Genomic DNA, 20,621 nt, shown 5'->3' with positions numbered 1-20,621 from the left:
GAGATTACAGTCGCTCAGAAATTAGCTAGCTGTTCTGAAAGATGGTACTTCTCACAATGCTCTGTTAATCAACAGCAGCAGCCAATGCTGCCGTTGTCAGTTTTGGAAACAACAGAGTTTGGGTGGCAGCCTCTCTGCACCATGTTTACAGAGGTCAGGCAGAGAGACACACTCAACTGAGGGCTGAATGCCCCTTCCTACTACAGGGAAAACCCCCAGTGGCTCAGCAATCAACCCGAGAGCCAATGAGCAGCTTTAGCTCATCTCTGGCTCAAACAAGAGCATCCCTCTTGTTTTCAAACACCGTTCAAAGAGACTCTCTCAATAGTTTAAAGCTGAGACTTAAGCCCTGTAAAGAAGAAAACCAAAAGCAGTGCTAAAAACCCCAACCCACCAATGCTGTGCCAGTGCATGAGATCTAGAAAGTGGACCGACTAGAAACAGGGTGTGTCTACGCTGGAAAAAGGCTTAAATAGAAATGATGTTCAAAACAGACCATCTGCAAGAGTCTTGTCTACACTAGGGTTCAAGCCGATGGGAGTTTTCTTTCAATTTTCCTGGTGCAGTCTGAGCACCAGTCATTGTAGCACATAGGGCTCTGGCCTGATAACTTATAGTGGACTAACTGGGAAAATTACATGGGCTCAAAGCTTTAGAGAATCACAAGGTCTTTATCGGGTCCTACTATGGTGCTAAATTGCACCAGGCACACCAGGCAGATGGATTCAGAGTGGAAGTCTTCCCTACTGGTCAGAGTTAACATTGATCTAGATAATTTCCACCCGTTGCCTTATCTCCCCTCCTATCCTGGGCAAGTGGTAACCTGGGCCTGGGTGGTATAAGTGCCATTGTGTGGCTCCAGGAACAGTTCTATCCAAATGAACAGCTGGGTCTTCTCCTTCTCCAGCACAGAGAAAAACCGGTCAGGTGTGGACATCTGAACCTATGGGGGAGGAATGCAGATAGTAACAAGACAGGCTTAGCAGCTGCTGCCCACTGCAGAGGGAATGAGGAGCCCTGTGGTTCCTTCCTGAGCATGAGTCAATGGATTGCAAGTGGGAAAGCAACAGCCCCAGCTGTGAATCATCAGCTCCCTCCAGCCCCACTCTCCAGAATGCTAGGACCAAAGGGGTTAGCAGAAATTTCTCAAGAGTCAGCAGTCAGCACTGAGCTCTGAAGGACACATGAGGAGAGAGAGCAGAGCCACCCCAGACCTGGGCAGCCCATCTGTATCACTCATTCTCTTCAGTCTGTCCAGCATCTTCTGGGTCCGGCCACCTCTTCCAACTCCAAACCCAAAGAGAGTGGCACTGTGGTTCACACGGCCTTTGTCTTTGTTGTTATAGTTTCAGCGTCTAGAGAAGATTACGTATACACATGACATGTAGTGTCAGGCCCTCACATGGTCAAGCCAAGGAGAGCCCTGCAGGCATAAAGATCAGGCACTAGCTTGTTGTCTTCTCACCATTCTCTTTTCAGCTCTGCCTCCTGGGACACATCCACCAGGACCCAGGGAGACAGGAGAATCTGGAGAAGTTGAGAGCCCTCCTGCAGTGACTCATAAGCTCCCCACTGCCCCATGAATTTATCTTTAAAATGCAGCTAATTATAGAAACTCAAGGCACTGACACATTGCACGGACAGACAAATCTGGGCTTTACTCCAAACATCTAAAGCCCCCAGCTGCTTGTCCTATCACCTTTCCCAGCCTGCTCGCTACGTGGCACTCCCCTCCAACAGCCTTTGCTTACAGCGCAGATGGCAATGACATTCCCTTGCAAGCTGGGTACACTGGGACAGAAAGACAGAAGCATACCCATCTGCCTAAAATGTCACATCGCTCACCTCCTCCACTTGACCTTTCAGGTCATAGGAATTGCCAGGTGGGAAATGGGTCAGAACTTGGGAGCCATCGATGCCTTCCCAGAAAATGGTGCTGTGCTGGAAGACAGCAAAATGTCACCAAGGGGGAGTCTATTACAGCCTCACAGGGGGACACCATAGGGACAGCCAGAATGGGGCGCATGAGTCCAGGGAGCTACTGAAAGGAAACTTCTGGTTGCCCACCATTAACTTTTCGAAGCTGTTGGCTTCATACTTCAGCACCTTACTATGATGCGATCAGTAGCCAAAGCTTCTCTGGTTGTGGCTAACAAATTACCTGATCTAGTCAGCCTCATGTAAAGCTCTGGTGAGCTCTCTGAATGAGGGCATGTCAAGGTTCCTTCCCCACTCTCAACTTTAGGGTACAGATGTGGGGACCTGCATGAGAACCTCTAAGCTTAACTACCAGCTTAGATCTGGTTTTGCTGCCCCCACTCAAATTATTTATGAGTTATTTGGGAAACTCTGTCTACCTCCCCCTAGAATATTTTCCTCCCAAGTACTATAACCCTTTCCTGAGTAGCCTTGAGAGACTTTTCCACCAAGTTCCTGGTGAACACCGATCCAAACCCTTGATCTTAAAACAAGGAGAAATTAACCATTCCCCTTCCTTTGCCTCCCACCAGTTCCTGGTGAGTCCAGATCCAACCTCCTTGGATCTTGAAACAAGGGGGGAAAAAAATCAATCAGGTTCTTAAAAAGAAGGGTTTTAATTAAAGAAAGGTAAAAATCATCTCTGTAAAATCAGGATGGAAAATAACTTTAAAGGGTAATCATATTCAGAGCCTAGAAGAACTCCAGAGGTTCAAACTTACAGCAAACAGAGGTAAATCCTCTAGCAAAAGGAACATTTACAAGTTGAGAAGACAAAGATAAAACTAACACATCTTGCCTTGCTGTTACTTACAAGTCTGAAATATGAGAGACTGGTTCAGAAAGTTTTGGAGAGCATGGATTGATGTCTGGTCCCTAATAGTCCCAAGAGCGAACAACCCCCAAAACAAAGAGCACACAAACAAAAGCCTCCCCCGCCCACAAAGTTGAAAGTATCTTGTCCCCTTATTGGTCCTTTGAGTCAGGTGTTAACCAGGTTACCTGAGCTTCTTAACCCTTTACAGGTAAAGGGATTTTGGTCTCTCTGGCCAGGAGGGATTTTTTTATAGTATTGTACACAGGAGGGCTGTTACCCTTCCCTTTATAGTTATGACAGGAGCGAGCCCAGTGGGCAGATTCCCATACATACATGCATGCCCCCCACAGCAGGAAAGGCCAGCTCACCGGGAAGGTGTTCACCAGGCTCCAGCTGAGTTTCTGAGTGAGGAACCATCGTATCCCACAGCCATGCATCAACTGGGGCAGCTGGGCCGAGTATCCAAAGGTGTCTGGCAACCAGAACTGGGAGCAGAGAACAGAACATGTGTGTGAGAGAGAGAGAGAGAGAGAGAGAGACACACACACACAATCCCATCACCTGCTCAGATGTCTCTCAGACAATGTAGTCGGGTGCACCTATCTCCCCACACATCTCTAGGACAGAGATGGGAACAGGCCCAAATTCTGGATACCCCATATAGTCAGCCATGTATCACAGCGGCCCTAATGCCCTCCACAGGGCCCTTCAGCCTGGAGGAAATATTGCTAGGTAGTGGGTGCTATCTGAACTGGCCAAGGCCTGTGTACTGGGGGTAGGAAGAGGTACGCTGCACTAATATATCCAAGGCCCTAGCAGCCTCCAGCTGGAATTTCTTGTGGATGGTCCAGCCGTTCAGGCACTAGTTTAGGACTTGAGAGACCTGGAATAAAGTCCCTGCTCTGCCACAGACTTCATGTATGACCTTGGACCAGTCACTGGGCTGGTCTGTGCCTCAGTTTCCCCATCTATACAGTGAGAATAGCAGCACTGCCCTTCCCCACAGGGGCGCATAAGGATAGGTACAAAAGTGATTGAAAGAACTCAAATGCCATGGTGATGGGCCACATACATACCTTAGATAGATCACTCCAAAGTGAGCATGTCGCACCAAGAATGAAGCAGAGACACTGGGAATATCAGCTCTGGAAGGGATCACATGGATCACTTCCGCACCCCCACAGAGAAGGAACACATAGAGGATCCACTGAGGAGGAACACGTACCTCCGAGCAAAGCTTCCCAAACTGCTGCTGGAAAAACCACTGTCCCTGCAGGAACTGACTGACCATTGATTCGCCATTGGGACGATTCCCGTCCTGGGAGACAATGGCAGCCCTGAGGAATTCTATGCAGATCTCCTGCCCTGCTTGTAAGCAGAGAAAGGAGAGTGGCCACCCCAGTAGCATGCACCCCATGGCAGGCCTGATCCATACAGCTCCCAGCTGAGACACTGCAGTCATGTATGGACTTGACACACACTCCAGAGGGGTGGGAGAGGGCAACAGTCTGGGGAAAGGGAACAGCTGTGTTCGCAATACAGCTGAGGGTGCTACTGGGTTATGGTTCCAGGGTATAAGGCTGCCTAATCTACAGTTAGGGGTACAGAGGGTAGGACTCCCTGGAATAGGGCTAGGATTCCAGTTGGTAGGACTCCCCAAGCTAGTGCTATGGTTTCAGAGGGTCGGGCTCCCAAGGCTAGGGCTAGGGTTCACATGGATAGGACTCCTGCAGCTAGGGTTAGATTCCAGAGGGCAAGGCTCTCCAAGTTCGGGTTAGATATCCAATCGATAGGACACCTCGGCTAGTGTTAGGTTTCCAGAGGTTAGAGCTCCCCAAACTAGGGTTAGGGTTCCAGAGGGTAGAGCTCCCCAAATTAGGGTTAGGGTTGCAGAATGTAGGACTGCCAGGGTTAGGGTTCCAGAGGTAGGGCTCCCCAAACTCAGATTAGGATTCCACCAGATAGGACCAGCCCAAACTAGGGGTAGGGTTCCAGAGGGTCAAGTGGCACAAGCTGGGGTTAGGGTTCCAGAAGGTAGGACTCTGCAAGCTTAGGTTAGGGTTCTAATGGGTAGGGCTCTTCAATTTGGAGGGTAGGCCTCCCCTGGTTAGTGTTTCAACAGGTAAGGCTTGCCAAGTTAGGGTTTAGCTAGGGTTAGAGTTTCAATGGACAAGACTCCCCAAGCAAGGGTTAGGGTTCTCAGGGAGACGACTCCCCAGGCAAGGGTTAGGGTTCCCAGGGTAGGCCTGTTGTGAGAGAACTGGATGTAATACAGCTCGCAGCCATTTTGTGCACTTAGGCCCCCCGAAACTGGAAGTGAGGACACTAGATAGGAATAATCTGGCCTTGCTTAGGCAGACAGAACAAAAAAACCTGCAAGCTGCAGTTTCACCAGCTGGGACAGATAAAGTGAAAGGACAGATTCATGAGAAGGTGTGTGAGGGAGGCAAACATGGAAAACTGACCCTGATTCTGGTTGCCCATGTTTGTCAGGGTTTTTTTGAGAATGCTGCTTTGCTTATATGGAGAATAATGAATTGTTATTGGCTGTTGCTAGGGAAACTGTTAGCCTATTAGAGGCTATTATGAGTTATGTGCTTTGTCTGGAGAAAATCTATAAAAAAGAGTTTAGTTAGAGAGCATGCTTTCTAACTAGCCAGAGGAAGCTTTTCTTCAGGCAAGGTGCCGACACCTAAACTCCCCATCAGCTGGACAGAAGGGCCCCCAGAAGGCTGCCTGGTGATCACTCGAAATCATTTCAGACTTTGGGTAAATATAAATGTCTGGAATGCTCTAGCCCTACTGCTGAAGCATTGATCTGTGTGTGCACTAATAAAAAAAGTAGTTTTAGATTAAAGGACTCTGGTCCGTGCAAATCATTTATCAGATAGAAGAGCTGTGTCCCCACTGATTTATTCATGACACCACCTGGAGTGCTGTGGGTTCTGAAAACCTGGGGTAACAGGGCTGCCCAAGCAAGCATTAGGATTCAAGATGGTGTGACTCCCCAAGCTAGGGTCGGGGATCCCCAAGGTAGCATTAGGGTTTCAACAGAGAGGACACGCCACACTATATTTAGGTTTCCAATACATAGGACTCCCCTGGCGAAGGTTAAGGTTGCAGAGTATAGGGCTCTCCAGGATACATTTAGGTTTCCAAAGGGTAGGAGTCACTGTGTTAGGCCCCAATGCCTAGGATTAATGTCCCAAAGGGTAGGGGTCCCTGAGCTAGGATAAGGGTTCTAAAGGGTAGTGGTCTTCAGGTACCATTAGTATTCCAAATGGTAGGGTTAGGGTTACGTTTCCAGAGGGGAGGGCTCCCCAGGCTAGGGGCTGGGTTCCAAAACCCCTCTCATGATTCCCCTTGAGGGGCTGAGCAGAAGAAGATGTTAAGAGAAGGCATCTGAGACTCAGGAACTGATCTGTTAGAGAGAAGACTCAGAGGGCGATGCAGAAGGGCTGCTCTGACCTTACCATTTCTACCTAGGTGCCACCAACCGGTATGAACCGTCCCTTTTTGGCGTAGTCCTCAATCTGAGTGTACAGCCCAGGATACCAGTTCCTCACCCACTCAAACTGCTGGGCCTGCAAAGAAGACAGAGCCATAAAGCACCGGGAGACAATTTTACAGATTATCCAATTTGTCTAAAGCTTCTGACTCACAGCAACTGCAAACCTGATTTTTTAGCAGGCATTGGAGCTCAGTGCAAACAGGACTGGTCCGAGACCTGGCAGGACAGCTCTCTGCTACCAGGCAGAAGGCTTGGGCTGAAAGATATACCAGGCATCTGGGGTTGGGAACATGGTAGAAGCAACTTGGAGACCAGGGATAGAGAAGTCCCTTGCACAGCAGCTCCTCCAGCCACTTACCACGCTCTTTAGAACATGCACTAACCTTCCTCCTGTCTTTGCTCCAAGAGTTTTGCTGCCCACCTAGAAGTGGAAGATGACAACTCACCTGTGAGCAGACAAACGTGAACTCCGGGTTCTTCTCCATCATGCGTACAACGTTCACCCAGCTGCGAGCACACTTGCAGATAGACTTCTTGTATGGCCACAGCCAGGCTGCAGGGACAGAAGAAGGCTGAGCTCACTGTGGCCACATGGCCTTTCCATTTTAAACGACCATTATCTTATATACACATACAACCTGCCGCCTGCCAATGCCCATTCTGTGTTGCCTTCCCCTGGCTGGAAAGACACAACTGAGCCTCATCACAGCTGTGAAAAATGTGTCACAGACCATGAAATCTGGTCTCCCCCGTAAAATTTGATATTTTGTGTACTTTCACTCTGTACTGTATTCTTTTATAATATAGGGCAAAAATATATACAAGTACATAGCATTTCTCAAATGGGGGTCTCAAGCCTATTGTATAAGAGTTGCAGTATTGCTACCCTTACTTCTATGCTGCCTTCAGAGCTGGGTGGCTGGAGCGTGGCAGCGGCTTGCCAGGCACCAAGGTCTGAATGCAGTGCCGCTGCCAGCAGCAATACAGAGGTAAGGAGGGCATAGTACGGTATTGCCACCTTTACTTCTACCTGCAGCTGCTGGTGGCACTGCCTTTAGAGCCAGGTGGCCAGAGAGCAGCGGCTGCTGGCTAGGAATCCAGCCCTGAAGGCTGCGCCGCTCCTGGTGCAGCACTGCCTTCAGAGCTCGGCATCAGTCCAGCAACCGCCATGCTCCAGCTACCCAGCTCTGATGGCAGCGCAGAAGTAAGGGTGGCAATAGCGCGACCACTCCTACAATAGCTTTGCAACCCCCTTTTGGGTTGGGACCCCTGGTTTGAGAAACATGGACTTAAGGGCTTTACATGTTTGTATTTTGCTGTTTTTCCATACATATTCATGCTTTGTTACAACTCCATGAAATTTAAGATTTAAATATCTGAAATGTCACAATCAAGATTTTTAAAATGCTATGACCATGAAATTCATAAAGATGGACTGTGAATTCGGTAGGTCTCTGCTCATCTGGAATCCAGGCTGTGCTGCCTTTACAAGAATCAACCACTGTGGGGTATGAAGACATGGGAAAAATCACACTATTAAAATGTCAATGGATTGAAGCATGGCTGTAAGTCCTGAAGAGTCCTCAGCTCACGGAGCTGCTGCCTGTCCTGGATACCTCACTTCCTTTTCCCACAATAGCTTGACTAGGGAAAACCCCACTGGGAAGTTGAAATCTAGGGGCCAGGCAAAGGAACTAAGGAATAGGCATGGAAGGCTTTGACATGCCCCTTTGTAAAGGACACCTTCCAGCCCTGTGGTAAGACACCATTTCCAGCCAGGCTGATACGGCTACATACATTTTGTAGCTGATAGCTGGGATGTCCCTGTCCCTTCCCCTAGAGGCTCAGAGCATCACTTCCACAGAACACTCAGTGCCTGCTCACCTGAGAACTGCTTCCCTCTGGCAGCACCCAGCATAATTGGTCAGCCCTACTAACCACAGGCCTTTCAGTAAGCACGCATTCCCTGGACCCACTCTTACCAGAATCGATGAGGCAGTGGCCCATAGCATGGATGGTGTGCTGGCTCTCGCCTCTTCAATCTTCAGCCAGAAGAATGGCGAGATGACGCACCACAGAGAAGGTACAGGAGTCTGTGACATCAAGCAGGTTAACCATCTGATTGGCCACATAGAGCATCTGGAAGCTCCGCTGATTTCCCTGCCCTAGGAGCTGAGGGAGGGCAAAGTGAGAACAGAGATACGCTTAGCTCAGCAACTCTTATACTGGACAGGCTGAGAGTCTATATGATGGATAGCACGCTGAACTGCTGCACATGTGGACAGTCCATTAACTGTGTCCTATCAACTTCTCACCTCTCTACCAATGATACATGTAGCCTGAGGCAATACAGACACAAAAGTGGTGTTTCCTTCCTCCAGTGTACGCATTTCAGTTTTTTGGAACTCAGAGGCTGCAGATGTTAGCTGGCATGATGAGACAAAGGAGACACTTCCAGTTGTACACAAGCTACAATGGCAAATACTTACTCCTTCAGGTCTTTTTGGTAGAGGCTGGAGAGCTGGGGTAAGGAGGTCAAACCAAAGGAAAGTCATGAAAAAAGGAGGAGGGAGGGAGGTAGAGGAGCTGGAGAATAAAAGAGACAGAGGACTAAAGTATTTACCTTGGCCATGTCCACCAGAATCTCAAAATCTACCAGCAGCTCATGGACATCCCTGCTGAAGACCACAAGCTCTGCCTTGTGCAGGGTGAACTTCTTGTCAGAGTCAGAAGATGCAATCAGGCTGCTTTTTCCAGCCCCAAAGAGACCATTGCAGGCAACTTCCACGTAGACAATCAGACTGTAGAAATGAAAAAAATGGAAACAGAAGTCACTAGAGATCAATGAGCACCTCACTGTGTTCTCTGCGTAGAGACTGGGAAACAAGATCTGCCAAAAGCACAGGAACGGTCAGACCAGGCCAGACCAGTGGCCCGTCTAGTCTGGTATCCTGTCTCTTATGGTAGCCAGTGCTTCAGATACTGACATACAACACCTACCTAACTGTGCAACACTACCCCACGTGGGACAAATTTCTTCCTGATCCTACCTAGTGAGCAACTCACACCCTGAAGCACAGCAATCAATAAACCTTGTCATTGTAATCCAGCCTGATGTTACCTCATGAGCTGAGCAGCCAATAGGTGACAATGGTGCATCACTGGTCCTCACAGCTCTGAACGGAGAGGCCTGGGCACTTACCCTGTGTGGTGTGGCTGTGCCAAGAGTACCTCATAGCCCCTCCAACCAGTGCAGGGTGCGGGTTTCCCTGAATTTCAGCAAGCATCAGTGCTCACCTGTGAGGCTCTGCATCCCTGAGGCTGTCTGTCAGGATATAGCTGTTCTTCTCCCCTTCTTTAGTCAAACCCTGTGTGTCATGACAGGGAGGAGGGACATTAAGATAGCTCCATGACAACACTCACGTCAGAGATGTTAACACAGGTTCAGTGGGAATGGCTGCCATTCTGCATCAGTACAGAATCACTAACCCATGGCTTGTTGATACATATCAGCAAAGGGGCCCCTTCTGACACGTGGCAGATTACCATGGAGTTTTGTGCATACTGAGACAGTGCTCACTGTTTGCCTATGGAACTAGTACAAAGACCATTTGCAGCAACTCGCTGAATGAAGATTTTGCTCAAACCTCCCTAGGACATGTCTCCAAGCCCCATCAAACAGACACTAAAAATATCATAGAAAGGGTCGGCTTCTCCTCTAGAGCTGCTGCAACCCCAGTGTTAATACCAATCCCATGGGTATTCCATGCCACAGACCAGTGGTCAGGAATATTGCATTAAAAACCTCACAAAACAGGGAAGCGCTGTATAATTAGAGGAAATTAAAATCCAGTCTGATTCAACCCATGTAACAAATGGCTGGGAATCCTACAGCCCCATTATAAAGGGCTGAGACAGAGGACATATCATGGAAACAGCATTGATTGCAGCACTGCCTATGACGTACTTCTAATAAAGATCTAGCACTGGCGCACATACACTTCCTCTTACCTGAACCGGCTGCGCATCCCTCCACGCCATCCCTTCCCCATCGCTTTCCCACAGGAGATGCACTTCCTTCCCCACCCATTCTCTGGGGATGCTAAGCTCCACTTTAAACCAGTAGGTCCACCACCTGAAAAAGACAGGTACATACACTTCTGAACTGATGTTGAGCCATTCATGATTAAGCATTTCCCCATGAAAGGTTAACATGCACAAGACACTACAGCCTCAGCAGACTCTCTAAGGAGGTCTGTGGGGAAACCACGTAGTATGTACAGACACCAATGCGCAAACACACACAGAGACAATCCCTCCAGGGCTTGGTTTTATTTTTTCCTAAAGTGAAGGATGCTCAATTGACAGACCTGTAGACAGAGATCTGCTCTGTATAGATCAGGTATGATAGGGCATGGTCAGCAGGAGTACAAGCACCCCATGCTCTGCCTCCACCCATACACATCAAGCCAGACCCACCAGGAGCATCCACGGGCAGTTTGTTCTCCATGGCTCATCCAGTCAGATAGTCATCAAGGGGGGAAAGTTTAAAGGCGCTTTTACAGTACAGAGACCTGTTGTCTAGGAACTGGATTGAGACACCCAAATATTCCACCCAGGTCCCAAAGAGCCAAGGCATCTCAGTCAGCTGTTGAGCAAATCAGCCAGCTCTCTAGCGATAGTTTGACCTGCTCTCTCACAGAAATCAGGACAAAGGAGCTGTCATGCTGGAAACAGAAGGGGTGCACAAAGGGTGTCTCACATTACCAGGATGGAGTGAGTCCAGAGATTGTGACTGCAGGGATAGAGTAACTACCCACCAGGCAGGAAAATGCCTCAGAGGGGGAGAAAAGGGATGAAATCAGCCCTATTTCATGAAGGCCCAAGTCTCAAAGATCCACTCCCTGCACCTCCATAGTCTAACATGAAGTATTCCACAGGGACTGCTGTCATGGGAGTCAAGTTGGTGGAGAGGGGCTCAGGATGGACAGAGACAGGTCATTAGCTTCCAGAGTTCTTGGGTCAAGTTTTAGTCTGGAGTTTCTTTTTATAACAAATTACAAACACCTAAGAAACAGATATTTATGATACCTCCTTTAACTGCCCCAGCATTATCACAGGCCTTCTGTTCTGCCTGGAGATTTGCCGATAGGCCCAACGCATAAATCAAAATCAAAGTCCTAAACATGAAGCTGAAAGAATCCAAAAGAGTGAGGCAGATGGCTGAGCAAAGAGATTTCAGAGTGCCTAGCTTGCAGTCTAGTCCTGCCTCTGACACTGACTTGCCACAAGGCCTCAGTCAAGTTACTTAACTTCTCCATCCCTCAGTTTCTTCCCAAATGTAAAACAAGGAGGATTAGATATCTTCTGTCCTACTTCATCCGGGGGTTGTGAGGATTAGCTAATACGCACACAAGTAACCTGAAGTTAAAGTGCTAAAGATATCTTTAGGTGTAGAAAAAAATAGTTGTATACACACACTGTTGCACACAGTCTTACTGATTAATCTGCAGGACCTGGGGAGTAAAAATGGAATCTCACACACAGAGCTCATTGTGTCCCTCAAGGGGAAAAACAATAGTGACTTCACATCACTTCCTCATTTAAATAAATGTCAGTTAAAAATCAATTCACATAACTTTGTTCCTCTAATCTGGTACTTACGTGGGTCCAAAGGAGTCCCCAGCTTTCGCAGGTCAGAATTCTTGTCTGACAGCTTCATCATGTGGGATTTGCTGAGGGGTCTGGAAGCAGGAGAGAGACACCAGGAGCAGGTGTCCCCGAAAAGCCTGCAATAAAGATGACATGCAATAAAGCCAATCACCTCAAGGTACGAGGATCTGTCTCCCAATCTCCTGACGAAGGCTAAAGCTTTGTCATACTTTGGTTTTTCCCCAGTTTCACCACTGCAGAAACATTCAGTTTAAAAAACCCCAATGTTTTAAAAAACTAACAATCCTGTTTCTTATTAGCCTGACAATAAACTTGGGTGCCCAGCGTAGCATGTGGTTACCATTGGCAGCAGAACACCTGTATCTGCCTTATATATTTTCACCACCACAAGTGCCAAGCCATGGAGATTTTCTTTGTTCCCACAAATCACACCATCTTAGAAACATACGGCTGGAAGTGACCTCTAGCCCAGCCTCCTGTGCTGAGATAGGATCAAGTAAATCTAGAAGACCATCCCTAATAGGTCTTTGTCCAAGGTGTTAAAAAACCTCCAATGATGGGGATTCCACAACCTCTCTAGGTAACCTGTTCCAGAGCTTAACTATCCTTAGAATTAGAATTTTTTTCCTGATGTCCATCCTAAATCTCCCTTGCTTCAAATTAAGCCCATTACTTCTTGTACTATCCTCAGTGGATGTGGAGAACAATTCATCACCATCCTCTTAATAACAATGTTTCCCTTTTGTTCTTTTCTATTTAAATGATAGGAGCCCCCATTCAAAGCTTTACAAATACCTTTGCAAGCAAAGGTTACAGCATATTAGCACTGGATGAAGCTATGACAATCTACACCACCTGAGGATCTGTCCCTAAATGAACTCACATGAACTACATATAGCGATACCATGACTCAGTTATCTACTTGTACAGATTTTAAAGACATTAGCTGAGCAGCAATAGTCACATTATGACTTAAAACATCTAGAAGAAATTTATAGACCAGACAGAAATTCCACTCCTGAAGCTGCAGAGTGACATAGTCTTAGACTCAACATGTCATTCATTCATCTGAGTTCTGAAGAAGGTAGTTACAATGCAATTATTGGTTTGTTCTTTTTCAAGAAAACAGGATTGAAGGATTTTTTAAAATGTAATACAAGTGGGGGTTTTTTCTGACATCCCCCCAGGATAGTGGCTGCACCATGCTGCTATCAGAGTAGTGCACATGTGCAGGGAGCTAGATGTGAGAACAGTAGTATCACTCTGAGGCTAGCTGGTTCCCACTTTCTCCCACCCAACACAGCCTACCTGACTCCTTTGTGCCCCATGGCAGGATTGGAGGGGGACACACACATGTGGCAATCCTGTTTAGCTCACATCTAGCTTCCTGTGCATGCATATATTCAGGCCCCAATCCTGCAATTTATTTTAAGTGGATTGGCTGTGCGTCTACGGAGAAGCCCCATTAACTTCAATAAGTCTCAGTCTCCACACTGGGGTCCTCCTGAGCAGAGCCAGTTGCAGGAGCAAGGATTTATGTGACAGCTGCCAGGAATAGATGCAGTAATTGTAGGGTCTATGAAAGTAGTCTTTTTGTTTAAATATTTGAAAGCTAAATAACAGGAAGATTGTGGTGTTGGTAAGACAGATGGGTCTGTGAGAGGATCTCTGTGGAGCTGCTCCATAGGGTGAAAAGGAGAACCTCCTTCCTACACTGTGAGAAACCCAAAAGGATTGTGAGAATCCCTGAGAAAGAAGCAGAAAAATGAAACTGACCAGCCTAACTGCAGAGTGAAACAGCAAAGGGGAAAGAGACAGCAGCACAGCACCTTTGATTTTTAAAGCTTTTAAACACACAATAAAGGATCTTGCAAGTGTCCCTCCCCCTCCACCCCCCGCAGCCTGCTCCAAGCTTTCAGAGCAGCGACACCCGCTGTAGCAGGGAGGACACCCCACCCGATCGCCCCGCCCCGGGGCACGGCGGGACTCACTGCGACTCTCAGGCTGACCCACAGCCCCAGCAGCGGGTTTCACTGCGGAGAAGCCACGTCGCTTTCCAAACCCAGACCCATCCGATCCCGGCCCGCGCTCACAGCCGGGCCCGCAGGAACCAGGGGCCGGTGGCGGCTCGGGTCCCCCGCCAGCCAGAGGAGCTCGCCCGCGCACCCCCCGGCCCAGCGTCCCGAGCCTGCCCCGCGCCCACCTCGGTCCTGGCATGCCGGGCCGGGCTGCTCCAGCCACCGGGGGAGGTGGCGTTGGAAGTGAGGGCTACTGCGCATGAGCGGTGTCTGGGGGTGGTACGGTGGGGAGTGATCACCCCGTCGCCTAGCAACGGGCACTCGAGTCGCTGCAGCTCCCTTTCATGTGCTACTTTATAGTCATCCCTGCACGCAAGAGAGATGATTAATCCATTGTAATTAGCGATAGCACTGGGTCCTCTACTGACTCTGACCCCGTTGCATGGCCATTTTACAGCTTCAAATAGTTTTACTCACACCACTATGTTGTCACTGTTACATCAGCTGCATTGTAAATGAATCGTAGGTAGAAAGGGGACCCCTTTCAAACATTCTCAGGCTCAAACCCTGCTAGCAGCCCCCTGTAGGTGGACGCCTGCAGAGTCTTCGGTGAGCTTCATCCTAGGTGCAGTGAGCCACCTACAATGATCAGCTTATAAGATCAGGGCCTTCCTTGGGACTTCTCTGAGGATCAGAACAGTTGCTGAAATCATTCCCAGACGTGTGAGCAACCAGAGAAGCTTGAACTCAATTATGTGTTAAAATATACACTCTCTGTCTCCACTTCTGCCAATGTGCTCAATAGGCATTCACATTGTCCCCTAAGACTTTAATAAGCATGGGCTATTATGGGGCTAGAACTCAGGCAAGGGCAGTCGTTTCAAGATACAGCTCTGTAAGAGAAGAATTTGGGCCCTGTGAGTTTTCCATGTTGCAGAATTTGGCTTCCAGAAAGTAGTAGAGTACAGAAAGTTCCACAGCACCGTTGGTTGTTGTCATAAACAGATAGTTAAGGGTTAATGTCTCTTTTACCTGTAAAGGGTTAAGAAGCTCAGAAAACCTGTCTGACACCTGACCAAAGGACCAATGGGGGACAAGATACTTTCAAATCTTGGTGAAGGGAAGTCTTTGTTTGTGCTTTTTGTTTTGGACATTCGCTGTTGGGACTAATATCAGACATACATCCAGGCTCTCCAAATCTTTCTGAATCAGTCTTTCATGTTTCAAAATTGTAAGTAATAGCCAAGCAAGGTGGATTAATCTTATGTTTGTTTTCTCAACTTGTGAAGGTTTCTTTATGCTGGAAGAATTTTTACCTCTGTTTGCTGTAACTTTGAATCTAAGGCTGGGTGGGGAGGTCCCTCTGGTCTATATGAATCTGTGTACCCTGTAAAGCATTTTCCATCCTGATTTTACAGAGATAATTTTTACCTTTTCTTTCTTTAATTAAAAGCTTTCTTTTTAAGAATCTGATTGACTTTCCTTGTTTTAAGATCCAAGGGGATTGGGTCTGAACTCACCAGGGATTGGTGGAGGGAAAGGAGGGGGGATGGTTAATTCCTCCTTGTTTTAAGATCCAAGGAGTTTAAACCTGTGTTCACCAGGGAATTGGTGAAGCCCCTCAAGGCAACCCAGGGAGGGAAAAGTTTTGGAGGGGACAGGTAGTGCCCCAGACACTGAAATTTCTGGGTGGTGTCAGTGTTACCAGATCTAAGCTAGTAATTAAGCTTAGAAATGTTCATGCAGATCCCCACTTTTGTATTCTAAATTTCAAAGTGGGGGAAAAACCTTGACACTTGTTCTCTCCATTCACTCCTACTGCACCATGATCCTTTGTCCAATGAGGGTTTTGATCTGACCTGAATTGTTTTCAGGATGCAGTTTCTTGGGATTCTGTGGCTAAGTCATTCCACCCCCATGGTCAAACCCATGGTAGAAGGCTCTGGGGAGGAAATCTCCATGAGGAGACCCTTGCTGAGATACCTCCACATCATCCTGGTAGGGGGTGAAAAGGGAACAAAGCCACAAGACCCACCTTCAAGCCCTGCACATCCCCAGAACACTGCAGAAGGCCAGGACTCTCCATGCAGAGGCCTTTTACTTCCACACCAGCTCTAGCCCCAAATTCAGTTGAAGGCAATGGGAGCACTGGCTCCACAGACCCCTGAAAATCAGCCCCCAGGTGTCCCCAGTTGGGCACAAGAAATGAAGGCACCCAAAAAAAAATCAGTAGCTGCTTTTGAGAACGTTGACCTTTCCCTCTCTGTGCCTCAGTTTCCCCATCTGTAAAAGGGAGATCGTACTTCTCACCCACCTTGCTAAAGCACTTTGAATGATGAATGCTTGGTAATGCTTGTTGGAGAGACTGTAAAGAGAGAGGAACTTTCCTCACACACATATCAAAGAGACTTAGCAGCAGCCATATTGCTTCCCATCCCTTTGACTGACTCCCTGGAATGCCCAGTGAAAATATGCATCCACTGAAGAATTCTAGGCAGCCTTTGCATCTCTCATGGCCACTAAATTGCTCCTCAGTGGCACACTGGAAGAGCAGATGCCCCTGACAATACTGCTTGGGGTTGAGGGGCACAAGAAACTCTTGTTACAAAGGATCATTGAGATGATCAGAAAGCCAGAGCCAGGGAGCATCCTAGAGTTTGGCAGCTTTTCCTTAAGAGAGTCAAGAGCTTTGATTCATTCTAAATTAGATCTTCCTCAGTCACCCTGTGTGAGTGTGTGGATACAGAGAGAGAAAGTACAGGGGTGTGTACCTATATGGGTAGGAAAAAGCAGGGAGAGGAGGCAGGGAGCAGAGGCAGGCACTAGGGAAAGACATCCCTGGGGAATGGGGAGCAAGTGGGTTGGGGGAGGAAGAGCCAAAAAGGGACAGAAGGAAAGAAAGAGGTGGGAGGAGGGGGAAAGAGAGAGAAAACAGGGAGTCCTGGTGAGAAGGCGAGCTGGGGAAACTCAGGGGAAGAGCCCACCGGCCCCAGGGAAAAGGGTTGGAGGAGATGCAGAGGAAGAGAATAGGAAAGAATGGAGGCAGGGGGGAAGATGAAGGGGGAATCAAAATCATAGAGAAGAAAAGGGCTAAAGAAATGGCTCAAGGGGAGGAGAGAGGAAGACAAGCCACCACATTATGATCCAGCCAGGCTAGTGGAGCCTGTTCTAATAATTTGGGCCTCGTACACCTGTCCCAATTGTAAGCTTAACTTTGGGTAAGTGCATAAAAACTTAATCAAATGTTCCAATAACTCATAACAGGGAATGTTGAGGAAAGGGAGACAGACTGAGTGAGCCCAAACAGAAAGGCCAACTAGAAACTCAAGGACAGTGTTAAGATCATGCCTGGTCAACAAGAGAACTGTGAGGCTGGAAATCAAGGGACCAAAACTAGTGTGTCAGAAATTAGGTCTAATTGGTGGACAAAAGAATAAGGGGAAGGACTATTCCACCCATCACTCCCTTTGGGGTCCGTTAGAAAAAAAAGATCTTTGGGGAGAATGCAGTGCTCTGACTAGCTGGGAGATGGGTGGACAGGAAGAAGTGAGCTTCACTGCATGGCTGCCACATCCACCATCTCCTAGGGACCTCAGAATCCACCGTAACACTGTTGGGCCTTCATGATCTTGATCCTGATGCTGAGAAATATCCTGTCCAGACCAGGCCTGAGAGAGAGGGATCCAGATGACACGGCCACCTGCACTGGCTCCGGCCAAATCCCAAACACCACCTGGAATGTAAGACTTTGGTTCCTGCTGTCACCACTGCTCCAACCTTTGTGTGTCATTTTCCTTCCCTCCTATTTCTCCTCTTCCCTCTCCCTCTCCTTTTGCCTTCTGTTTAGTAAGAGTCTGGCTCAGCTGGCCAAGACTGCATATTTTGCAGCACTGCTGTGATCCTGTGACTAACGAGGCAGCAAAAAGCAATGTTCTAAGCAGCTCAATGCTGGTATAAGTTTGCCAGGTCTCAGAGCGGCTGATCAGACATGTGCTGTGCCTTTAGTTCTCCAGCAGTAAGGCTGCAAGGGAAAGTTTTTCAATCTTCCCCTTTTTGTGTGTTTTTGACTTATTCGGTCTTTTTGGAAACACCATCCATCTGCAACAATAGATCAAGCCCATCTCAGCTAACTCCTTCTCTCTACCAAAACCAACCGACCAACCAACCAACCAACCAAACGCAAACAAAAAAACCCCAAAATAACAAAGGGAAAAACAAGGGACAGCTATTACTATCTTTAATACCATCAAAGAGACCTTCAGATAGGGCTTGTCCCTTCTAAAAACTTTCTATAGCAAAAGAATATTGTTAAAACAAAAGCCTCACTCGATATGCTACATTTCAAATGTGTGAACTGTTTCCTTCTTGTTCTGTGTCTTTTATAAAAGGTTACAAAGATTTTTAACTGGGTGTTTGCTGTGGGACTGAGCAGACCAATGTCTGTGTCTTCCAAAATCCCAAGCCTTGTTTCACTGTTTAGCGCCGTACAGTGGCAGGTCATGTTAACACCTTTCAATCTCTAGGCCAATATATTCCATTAAACTGAATACAAAAATCTTCCAGGCTATGGCTGCCTCTCTACCCACAACTCATACTAGCCCTTGGGTGAGCTACATTGCCCAGCTGCCCCACACCTTCCCCCCCTCCCCAGTGCCGGCCCCACAGCCACCCTCCTCTCCATCAACCCCATAGTCTCAACCTTGGGGTCAGCTACAACTCTGCCCCTCCTTCTCCTCCTCCTCCCATCCCACATCTAGGCTGCTGCCCAATCTCGCCAGTCATAGAATCATAGAATGTCAGGGTTGAAAGGGACTTCAGGAGGTCATCTAGTCCAACCCCCGGCTCAAAGCAGGACCAATCCCCAACTAAATCATCCCAGACAGGGCTTTGTCAAGCCTGACCTTAAAAACCTCGAAGGAAGAAGATTCTACCACCTCCCTAGGTAACCCATTCTAATGCTTCACTACCCTCCTAGTGAAAAAGCTTTTCCTAATATCCAACCTAAACCTCCCCCACTGCAACTTGAGACCATTACTACTTGTTCTGTCATCTGCTACCACTGAGAACAGTCTAGACCCATCCTCTTTGGAACCCCTTTCAGATAGTTGAAAACAGCTATCAAATCCCCCCTCATTCTTCTCTTCTGCAGTCTAAACAATCCCAGTTCCCTCAGCTTCTCCTCATAAGTCATGTGCTCCAGCCCCCTAATCATTTTTCTTGCCCCCCGCTGGACTCTTTCCAATTTTTCCACATCCTTCTTGTAGTGTGGGGCCCAAAACTGCTCACGGTACTCCAGATGAGGCCTCACCGATGTCGAATAGAGGGGAATGATCCATCCTTCCATCTGCTAGCAGTGCCCCTAATTATAGAGCCCAAAATGCTGTTAGCCTTCTTGGTAACAAGGGCACACTGTTGACTCATATCCAGCTTCTCATCCACTGTAACCACCAGGTCCTTTTTCTGCAGAACTGCTGCCTAGCTATTCTGTCCCTAGTCTGTAGCAGTGCACGGGATTCTTCCATCCTAAGTACAGGATGCTGCACTTGTCTTTGTTGAACCTCATCAGACTTCTTTTGGCCCAATCCTCTACTTTCTCTAGGTCCCTCTCTATCCTATCCCTACCTTCCAGCATATCTACCACTTCTCCCAGTTTAGTGTCATCTGCAAATTTGCTGAGGGTGCAAGTCCTCGCCATCCTCCAGATCATTAATGAAGATATTGAACAAAACGCCCCAGGACCAACCCTTGGGGCACTCCGCTTGATACCGGCCACCAACTAGACATGGACCCATTGATCACTACCTGTTGAGCCCGACGATCTAGCCAGCTTTCTATCCACCTTATAGTCCATTCATCCACTCCATACTTCTTGAACTTGTGGCAAGAACACTGTGGGAGACCGTAGCAAAAGCTTTGCTAAAGTCAAGGAATAACACATCCACTGCTATCCCCTCATCCACAGAGCCAGTTATCTCATCATAGAAGACAATTAGGTTAGTCAAGCATGATTTGCCCTTGGTGAATCCATGCTGACTGTTCATGATCACTTTCCTCTCCTCTAAGTGCTTCAGAATTGATTCCTTGAGGACCTGCTCCATGATTTTTCCAGTGACTGAGGTGAAGCTGACTGGCCTGTAGTTCCGCAGATCATCCTTCTTCCCTTTTTTAAAGATGGACACTACAGTAGCCTTTTTCCACTCATCCGGGACCTCCCCCGATCGCCATGAGTTTTCAAAGATAATGGCCAATGGCTCTGCAATCACCTCTGCCAACGCCTTTTGCACCCTCGGATGCAGCACATACGACCCCATGGACTTGTGCTCATCCTGCGTTTCTAAACACTCCCTAACCATTTTCTTTCCCCACAGAGGGCTGGTCACCTCCTCCTCGTGCTGTGCTGCCAAGTGCAGTAGTCTGGGAGCTGACCTTGTTTGTGAAGACAGAGGCAAAAAAAAAAGCACTGAATACATTAGCTTTTTCCATATCCTCTGTCGTTAGGTTGCCTCCCTCATTCAGTAAGGGGCCCACACTTTCCTTGACTTTTTTCTTGTTGCTAACATACCTGAAGAAACCCTTCTTGTTACTCTTAACATCTCTTGCTAGCTGCAACTCCAAGTGTGATTTG

General features: G+C 47.8%; 1 protein-coding gene, 1 long non-coding RNA gene and 1 pseudogene across 2 annotated transcripts in view; all 3 read right to left on the bottom strand.

The window, feature by feature from the left end:
- LOC142047319 (uncharacterized) overlaps positions 1-20,621 on the bottom strand; it is a 117,350-nt gene that overhangs the window by 9,594 nt on the left and 87,135 nt on the right. The window lies entirely within an intron of this gene.
- LOC116822605 (alpha-mannosidase 2C1-like) overlaps positions 1,363-20,621 on the bottom strand; it is a 101,437-nt gene continuing 82,178 nt past the window's right edge. The window contains exons 5-7 of the mRNA XM_075069060.1: positions 3,163-3,279; positions 1,846-1,941; positions 1,363-1,423 (exon numbers count right to left, since the gene is read on the bottom strand). Of these exons, the coding sequence (XP_074925161.1) occupies positions 1,391-1,423; positions 1,846-1,941; positions 3,163-3,279 (246 nt within the window). The 3' untranslated portion in view covers positions 1,363-1,390. The remainder of the gene's footprint in view (positions 1,424-1,845; positions 1,942-3,162; positions 3,280-20,621) is intronic.
- LOC116822603 (alpha-mannosidase 2C1-like) lies at positions 5,865-14,222 on the bottom strand (annotated as a pseudogene).

This window comes from Chelonoidis abingdonii, chromosome 9 (assembly GCF_003597395.2).
Source record: "Chelonoidis abingdonii isolate Lonesome George chromosome 9, CheloAbing_2.0, whole genome shotgun sequence".
Classification (NCBI taxonomy): domain Eukaryota; kingdom Metazoa; phylum Chordata; order Testudines; family Testudinidae; genus Chelonoidis; species Chelonoidis abingdonii.
The sequence above is the reverse complement of the archived record's forward strand: the minus strand, read 5'-3'. Positions and strand labels throughout refer to the sequence as shown.